The 9,702-nt window shown below is 43.3% G+C and overlaps 1 protein-coding gene across 1 annotated transcript; it reads left to right on the top strand.

The window, feature by feature from the left end:
* Positions 1–558: 558 nt before the first annotated feature.
* Positions 559–2,527, top strand: PUB26 (plant U-box 26). Its single transcript, XM_087690014.1, has one exon. It carries the CDS (start codon positions 886–888, stop codon positions 2,182–2,184), a length of 1,299 nt encoding a protein of 432 aa, XP_087546140.1. The 5' UTR covers positions 559–885; the 3' UTR covers positions 2,185–2,527.
* Positions 2,528–9,702: the final 7,175 nt, after the last annotated feature.

Genomic DNA, 9,702 nt, shown 5'->3' with positions numbered 1-9,702 from the left:
TACCCTCCCTTAGGGATACAATTTTAATTTTAGCCCTCCGTAAGAGAAAACAATAAGCTAACCCCCCCAAAAAGACAAATCCGAGCTCGGGAGGTTTTGCAAAGTTCTTAATTGAATTTGGGTTTGGTTTAATTGTTAATTTTGATCATTTGTAAAATTAGTGTTAGTATTTTGATAATGTGGAAAGTAGGTGAGTAGCTCGTACCGCCACGTGTGCAATTCCGAGGTCGTAATGCGCGTACAGCTGGACGTATTTCATGCACGTTAAACGTTTGGCAAGTCGGCGGGACTAACGACACCGTCAAGCCGGGTGGGAATCCGCCGCCAAGGGTGGCGCCGGGCGGGGGTGGGGGCGGGGGACGAGGGTGGGCCCTACGCAATTTGGGGTGTACCGTCAGGTCAGGCGTTGCGGGGGGGGGCCGCGGGGCAGATGGGGCGGTCAAAGGGAGAAGTTTGACCACACGAGTGCGTACAGGGGGGCGGGCTGACGTGGACCCCGTGCGCGTTGCAGAAGATGAAGCCCCTCTCCTCTCTCTGTCATCCTCTTCTCCTTCTCGTTCGTCTTTTAGTTCTCTCTGGGTAGTTCAGTTTTTTAGGTCTCATCGGTGTCCATTCTCTCCCCGCCGGTGTCCCGTTTCTAATTGCTCTTCTATATCTCCATAGCCAAGAGAATTTTTTGGAACCGTGAGAAATTCGTTCCTCTGCGTGTCCTCTCTCTCTCTCTATTTCTCTCTCTCTCTCTCTCTCTCTCTCTCTTTCTCTCTCTCTCTCTCTCTCTGTGCTCTGTTTCTTGTTGCCCTTGAATATCCATAGCGAAGGGCTTTCTTCTCTACCTCTGATAATCTTCCTCTGCTTGCCCGGCCCCCATCGCCATACCCATCAGCTATGCCCACACCCCGTCCTCTTGCCCCTCTCAACCTCAACATCCAAACCCCCCACCACTTCAGATGCCCCATATCCCTCGAGCTTATGCATGACCCCGTCATCCTCTCCACTGGCCAGACCTACGACCGATCCAGCATTGAGCGATGGGTCGCCAGTGGCAACACCACCTGCCCGGTAACAATGCAGCGCCTCGACGACTTCACCCTCATCCCCAACCACACCCTCCGCCGCCTGATCCAGGAGTGGTGCGTTGCCAACCGCTCCCGTGGGATCGAGCGCATCCCCACCCCCAAGCAGCCTGCTGATCCCTGCAAGATCCGGTCCCTTCTTGCCGATGCCTCCCTCAGCGGTGCCGAGAATGAGCCTGCCCGTGTCTTTGCCATTAAATCCCTCCGTGCCCTCATTAAAGACAGTGAGAAGAACAGGGTTGTCATGGTGGATGCGGGTGTTGTGCCCATCATCATTACTGCTCTTTTCCACGGACTTGGCATCAGTGAGGACACTACGCCAGTGGCAGCGGCTAGATGCGATGCAGGGGAGCAATCAGTCGGAGAAATGGCTGAAGAAGCGCTTGCCACTCTTGTGCTTCTTCCTCTCAGTGATGCAGATAGGCTCCTGATGGTACATCCACACAGGTTAGGGTTTCTGTCAATGATTCTCGGGCATGGCAGTGCAGATGCAAGGGTGAATGCAGGAGCTCTTGTCGAGATGCTCAGCGATTCAAAGGAGTTGCAGGAGCTGAGGGTGGTTCTGGCAACTACAGAGGGGATAATGGAAGGCCTCGTGAAGCTCCTGAGAGAATGCAATCATGGGAGAGCCGGAAAGGTGGGTATTAAGGCACTGTTCTCATTATGTTTAAGAAAGCAAGGGAAGGAGAGGGCTGTGGAAGCTGGTGCACCAGCTTGTCTCGTTGAGAAACTGGTCCAGGCAGACAAGGCCGATGCAGAGAGGGCGTTGGGAACCATTGAGCTGCTTTGTACAACAGAAGCTGGATGCAGAGCAGTGGCAAATCATGCCCTCTCGGTGTCTCTCCTAGTGAAGGTTATTCTTAAGGTCTCTGATAGAGCGACAGAGCATGCAGCTGGCTCCTTGCTGGCGATCTGCAGCTGTTCTGAGAAGGCTCAGAGGGATGCAGTGCAGGCTGGAATCGGGAAGGAGCTGCTGCTCCTCATTCAGAGTGATTGCACCCACAGAGCCAAAACCAAGGCCATGAATCTTCTCAAGCTTCTGGGCAGTGCCTGGGTGAACAACGAGCTTTACATGCCGGAGTATGGACGCACAGACGTTGTGGCTTTCTGATAAGGGCTTCATTCACTTCATGATTTTTCTTCATCCCTTGCATGTTTTCCTCCATAGCTAGGTCAAACAAGTGAAAAAGTTGCTCCCCCCTAGCTTCTATGGAAAATTGTCTCCGGGCTATTAAAAAATTTTCCCCCTTATATCACCTGCGGTTGTATAGATCTTTCTCAATATGTATATTTTTTCCTCTTTGCGGCGCATCTAAATTGGGTGTGTAATTGCAAGGAAAAGATGATGATGAAGAGATCATCCGGTGTTTCATCAAAATGTACGACCCATTGTAATTATTGACTCTTGAGTTGCTTATTGGAAATTTTGTTTCCTCGTGCTCGATATGTCTCTTGAATGAGTTGTAATTGAGAATTGAGATGAGGTTATACACTTACTGTTTCTGTACTTAGATTAGATCAGGTGATGTGTAGGAAAGAGGGAAAATTTGGATTAGATAAAAAATTAGACGCTATGTAGTGTGTGGTGTTTGGATCACATCTGGTGCATGTGCAGGGATAGGAAATGGGAGAAGAAAGAAATGAGATGAAAGATTGATGGTGCCAGTTGGAGACTGATCACGGAACTCCTGAGTTATGATCCATTCATTACTCGGTGACATTTATGATCCATGGCTTGGTGTTGATGTATCACACGCTGTGATCTTGGGACTGAGAGTTATGATGCATGACTTCATGCTGGTTGCATGTTTTGTTTGTGGATATAGAGGATGGAATGAAGTTAAGAGGACAGCCAATGTAATAAGCTGGGTTGTAGGGCTAAAGCAAGCAGATGCTGTCCATACTGCAATGAGATGAGATTTAATATCATGATGACACGGATCCTAGAACGGTATTCTCCATAGCCTGGTACATGCTGACAATGCCCCATGATGGGATCAGATGAGATGAGAGAGATGAATTGTGATTCGTGTATGATAGGGGTAAATGAGGTCAGGAGATCCAATGATTCAATGTCAGCTGGGTCGTAAGACTTGAGTGGGCAGGTGCTGTGCAAGCTGAAACTAGATGAGAAACATAATTTCATAACCTTGATCATAGAACTGTGTTATGGTCCATGGCAAGGTATTTGCTAACAATGTTGGGAGCGATGGAATCAGATAAGATGAGAAATGTAAATTATGATGTCAGAGTTGGTAGCCTGATTGTAAAGTACGAGAACGAGCCATGGCAAGGGCGCTTATTGGGGCACAAAGAGATGGACTGGAGAACAGTTGCCAAGTCCGGAGGATCATTGAGAGCACAGCGCTGGCGTGGTTGTTAAGTGGGGTCGTAGCTCAGAGGTGTTGCTTTGCGATCTCTTGCATTAGAGCCAAGATACCCCAAGTTGTTTCAAGTAAAGATCTTTGCGGAATCTTTCTTTACTTTTGAAAGAATGGCAGAAGCTTCTTACCTTTTATTTTGGCTAGCTTCACATTACCCATGTAGCAGATGAGATTTCGGAGGTTGAAAACTTGGGTTTTTGTGGCGGAAGTGGTTGAGAACTTTGGTTTTGGTGGGGTAAGAAGCTGAAAACTTTGTTGTTATTTGTTTTTTTTTTTGGGGAGAGAGAGAGATGAAGATGCGCTCCCCCTACCCCCTCTAGTCATGTTGCCCACCCTCTAGTTTAGTGAGGATGTGCATCTCACTGTAGTCTAGTGAAGTGACAAAAGAAACCCTACAAAATTTAGAAATCTGCAAGGGTGATGGTTTTTTTTGCACCTCCTCTACTGGCTACTGAGGTGTTGAACTTTGAGAGAGCCTTAGAAGTTTGACTCCTCTCTTTGGCAGAGGGATGGTCCAAGCTGTCATGATTAGGAGCATGTGGAGGCGTAGGAATGCAGTTGTTTTTGGTAGAGCCTCTAGGTATAGCCCATTCTGATTTAACACCTCGAAGGAGGAAGTTTTGGCCGCTTGTAAGCGGAATGGGGAAAAAGACTATCTTTAAGGCAATTTACAAAGCTATGAGGAAGCACCAGTCCATGACTAAAGGGAATTTACAAAGCTACGAGGAAGCACCAGTCCATGACTAAGCAATGTCGCGATATGGCTGATGTACATCTCTCGTTGATATACATATTCGCATTATTTTAAAAAAACTGAGAGAGAGAGAGAGAGAGAGAGAGAGAGAGAGAGAGAGAGAGAGAGATTAGAATTAACGTTATCTTGAGAGATTAGGATTGACGTATCTTGATAAATGAAATCCAATGAATGAACCTGCTGCACAGTGCACTACTTCATGGTGCTTGCTTCTTTTCATGTACTCATCTCGAGCAGTGTAAATTGAACTTGCAGTGCTCGAGGAAAACTTATTTTCCAGGCCCTATTTTTCATTTGTAACCTTGGAAAACCAAAGGCGTAGTTTAATTGTAACCGGGCTTTTAAAATTCCCAATCTGGAAATTTGCACTACAAAACCTGGATATGTAAGCAGTGATATTAATTGAAGGCACACAAGTCTTCGGGTCAAAGTCTTGGCCTAAAAAGAAACTGGTCTCAAGCCTCAACCTAGGCTTTCCCAAGGAGGACAGCTGCCCAGCTATTTTTTTGAAACCCTCTTTTTTTTTTTGGTTTTACTTGTGAATACTAATGTCGAGGAACAATCAGCTGGTGTGACAACAACAAAGGTAAAGGCGAAAATATATTAAACTATTTTTTTGACGGGTCTTCACTCTTAACTAGAGGGGGCATCTATAATTTCGTGCGACTTTATAATACTGATTAATGCTCGTGACCTTTGATTATTATTAAGGTTAGTTGCTCTGCTTAAGAAAGACTTGAAGATGATGCGAGTGTTTAGTCCAAGCTTTGAGCATTTTGATGGATTGGGGGGGGGGGACTCGGGAGGCATCAATGAATGATCAGTACGTCCAAAAGTTGTACCCAACAGTGTTCTCAAACGATTATTATTATTTTTAAATCTTTTTTTGTCACTTTTGTGAATCAGGTAGCCGTAAGGCTTGTCTTATTTGACTTTTGACTGGCCACTGTTTGTGTTGTTGACTTTTGACTGGTTACGTGCTTGGCCTTGTATATAGAGTCTAGGTTCTAGAATAATCATAGCCGATGCTCAAAAAATCGCTTTTTAATGCAAAATGAATTTCGGAACTTTTGGAAAAACCCTTTAAAGTTTTAAAACAAGGTTTAAAGCCTTCACCTTTCAAAAATTTTAGACACACACACACACACACATGTATATATATATATATAATTTGATTTAGAGGTCCAACTAACAATTTGAGTTAAAGGTCTTTGTATTTATTACAAGAAATATTGTGTACATGGCCCATGTTTGGGTGTGGTCACTTGAGGTGGTGTAGCCACTCGGTTCTTTGTGGCACCCACTCACTCCAGATCACTCATGCCAATGGCAACTCATTGGGGTCTATCCACTTCGTGGTTGTATTGGCTCTCATGAAGGGTGTAGCCGATTTGACCTATCCACACCATCAAATTGATTAAAGGTGGTTCTACATAGACTACGGGTTGCTCGCAAGTATGTAGAACTAATGCAAAGCTTGCTTTTATGTGGTGAGCACACTACCCTTTACACATAGGGCTAAGCAACATTGGCTTCCTTGGTTACACATTTATTACATTCTCTACTCTCTCTCTCTCTCTCTCTTGCTGGGAGTTTTCTCTGCTGGGATAGGGAGGTTCATGCCCATAAGTTGTCCATGCACTTTTGGTGGGGCCTAGATAAAATCCACTAGTTAATAAAGAAGAAGGGCTAGTTTATACTTTGGCAAGTGGCTAAATGTGTGAAGACTAATGTCTACAAGCCCACCCACCATTTTAATATTAAAACATTGTTCATTGCCTTGTGTGCAAAGCATAGCGGACAAGATGGTTGCCCACTATTGAAATATGTGTGTCCATGAAATGACCACCCATTTGTAGTCATGCTAGTGGATATTGCATCGATTTTCTAAGAGACTTGGATAAAGATAGTGCGTCTACGGGGTGTAAGGCAAATATACATTTTCTATAAGGGATTTAATGAGTCAACTAGTAGGGGCCTAGGTTATAAAACTCCAATTGACGCCAGCCTAAGAAGTGCAAAAGTTCTTCCATTACACATCTCTATCAAGGAGCTAAGTGCCATTTTTGAGATAGAGTATGCTTACACATTTGAGTATCCATAGTGGTGTGTAACTGGTGCAATTCTTTTGCTCTTACACATAATCAATGTAGTTGTCATGAGAGAAGTCCTATTGTCATGTCATATTCTAAAACTCTTCTCACTTCCTCATTAAAAGCATTTTCTTCACTAAATTAATAAATCACCAACCATTGTCTTGTTTTGATGACTAGCACTTGCCCACCTAATTGTCACCATCAATGCCAATAGTATTGTGTGATCAAACCCTTCGTTAATTATGGAATTGATATTCATTGTATCTAGAATGACAATCACTTGCAATGTTGGCCATCACATGAAAATTTCCTTCGCACAACTTACAAGTTGGGTAACATGGAGATAAACTTGATTTGCATTTATCAAAAGTATCATAAATGCCCCGATGGGGAAGCATATTTCTAGAGGCCTTGGAGTCTCTAAATGACCACTACTTGAATGATATTGCATGCTTTCATTGACCACTACTCTAATGGTGTCTTCATGCTTTCATAAACTCTTCATCCACATTGGAGGTGTCTCGAAAGAGAATGAGCTTTTGGTTCACTCTTGTCATTGAGTCTTGCTTCCTAATTAGGTGCCCAAGGCCAGGCTGGGAAGAGGATCGGGGAGAGGATGGATGAGTTGTTCCATTAGACATTGGGCATATAGGACAAGCCAAGGGAGCAACCATACTTTTTCCAATCTTATCCTAGCTAAGGAAAGGGAAGCTTCGGGTAACTACCTTCCAAAGGATGTTATTGATGAGTAGTTCCTCACATCCTTTTCCACTCTTTTATTTGAAAACTAAAAAAGAATGGCTTTTCAAGTGTCTTGTAAGTGCATGGCCTTACGATAGTTGAAGTGTATGTTTCCAATGTGGGCACACAAAATTAAGTCACACGATCTCTTTTGTTTATCTTAGGTTGACGTGGGCCACTCACTCTAGCCTCTTCTTTGTCTTCTTTGTAGGGAGTATCCCTTCTAAATTTGCATTAGGACTCTGATTTTATTGGTGTTCGATCCACAAAAAGTCAAGGAAAGATACTCTTGTATATACGTTGATGAGTTAATCCGCTTGTCCCAAGGGTCCCATTATCCCCCTAGCTCCCATCCAACATTCACTTCCAAACCCCAACTATTGAAGTGTTGGTTGCCTTTGACTCTTTGATTGTATTGTTTTTTGAGGATCACCAAATTCAACCTAATCTTCTTTGCTTGCTCTGTCTTTAGCATGCATGAGCATTTTCTTGATAGCCATGTTGAGGCCGGATCTCCTCCCTACTAGACCCAAAAAGGTCACAACATCGTCAAAAAGCTTAGGCATTACAACGTCATAGACCCCATGGCCATGGGAACTTTCATTGCAAAGCAAGTCATTCCTAACATGCCAAATACTTCTAAAAAGTAGTGCTCTAAGGACGGACTCGATAGAGCAAGATTTTCTATGCCTCCTAACGAAACTTGTTTCCAGCCAGGTCTGCCATGTAATCTCATTGTCTTGAAGGCCTTCAAGAGGCTCCTCCAACAGCCCCTTACCTCATAGCAATCCGAGAGAACATGCTTCATTGTCTCATCACTTGTTTTATAGAAAGAGCATAGCAGAGATTTAGTTGGAACCTTCACTTTGTCTTTGGTGGGCATTTTACGCAGCACCGCAGTGCTCCATAAGGACATGTTAAGCGTAGAAGAGGGTGTGGCCTTCCATGGTCTGGGAAGTCTTTTCTTCAAAGAAGTATACCTATAGGTCGATGACACATGGCTAATGTAGCCATCGGCGGCAGCTGATAGCCAACCAGGGATCCACTGAGTTGTGGTACGTGCCAGCGAAAAACAAGCTCAGCGAGAGGAGGGGAGCACCGATTGCACCCTCACCTCCCACACCGTGAACGCCACACGAGGGCCCACTATTGTCTCTTTCGACTCGTTAGGAATCTCCCTATGCGTGCGTATAGGTTCTGCCAGTTGAGAGCAATTTTTTGATTCTCCTCATTCACAACTTCTTCCATGTCCATGTGATCACCAAGGTCAACACACGAACTAGTTCCAACCACGGTTGTTGGGAATCTATACATATAGTGATGGACTAGATAGGCTCTTACTCAACACTTAAGTAGTAATAGATGCCTTAACACATGGGTTCAAGTGTTCTCTTACCCTCACTTCAGTTTTACCTTATTTACACAATTTCGATATCTTAGCTCTTGCTTTTTGCATGAATGATCCTGTTCAATCTCCATCTCTACCTCCATCTCCATTCCTCCTACATCCAACCCTCTAAGTCGATAGTTAGCAATGTGTAAAGAAACATTGGTCAAGATTTTCACGATGAATGTTTCTACATCTTACAGCATTGCATGTTTGATGTTTGAATATTCACTTATTAATAGACCTCCTCATAATCACTTGTATGTTTAACACATGCAAGTTGGATATCAGTTTTGTTTGGGCATCCATAGCTTCTTTAATAAGTCTAATTTGAGACACCATAGGAGAGGTAGGATTTGAACCTACAAAGAAGGGTTTCCAATTGGTGGAAATAATAGTAAGTTGTTTCTCTTTCTTTTACATCTTAGCATTTGCTATTCCATATATAGCCATCACCAATTGAAATAGTTTTGGGTTGCCTCTTTATATTTTCATTTGAAATTGATAAGAGAAAACAAGAGTTTTTGGAAATTTCCAAAGAAAATGCTTTTCTCCTATTTTTTGTGTTTTCCTCATGGAAAAAAAGATAGAAAAAATCGAGGCAATTTTCTTTTTTGATTTGTTCCAATCAATTATGATTTTAATAGGTTTTAATACTTGTACAGATGCTAGGATTAAATATTGTCCTCAAGCTTACTGTTTTCCAAGGGTCATGTAGAAGAAGGTAGTTATACGAGTGTGCACCATGTTAATATATACCCATCTCTCCCCTTCTAAGCTTTCTTTGTGCCATCTCCCTCTCTTATCTATGCAAACTTTGACCAGCTACACTTGTGACTTCCACATCTTCTCCCCTCTTAAATTCCTTGTCTTCAGCTTTCCACTTTTGCTGCCCCTGTTGCTACTTGCACAAGCAGCTTTGCAATACAATGTCATACATGCCATCTTATGTTACTAGATCATGAATAGGTCAATTGAATGGAGAGTGTGCATATCCAAAGTGCATTACCTAAGCTAAATCAAGATACAACATGCATCTTTGAATGATTTAGTGATTTTGCATGCATACATAGTGATAACCCCCTCTTTCTAGTAATAGTTGGATAATAATACCAGTTTTTAGTTATGACATAACTTGATGCCTTATAAAAGGTTCATGATCCCATATTGTCCAACTGTGGTGCATGATGTCTTGCTAACAGTGATAGCAGAAGGTATAGGATGCAACATATCTCTACTATCACGATTGCAAATATTACCTCATATG

The sequence above is a fragment of the Lygodium microphyllum genome, chromosome 12 (genome assembly GCF_053477565.2).
Source record: "Lygodium microphyllum isolate KBCC chromosome 12, Lygodium_microphyllum_v1.1.10, whole genome shotgun sequence".
NCBI lineage: Eukaryota > Viridiplantae > Streptophyta > Polypodiopsida > Schizaeales > Lygodiaceae > Lygodium > Lygodium microphyllum.
Note: the sequence above shows the minus strand (reverse complement) of the source record. Positions and strands in the feature narration are given on the sequence as shown.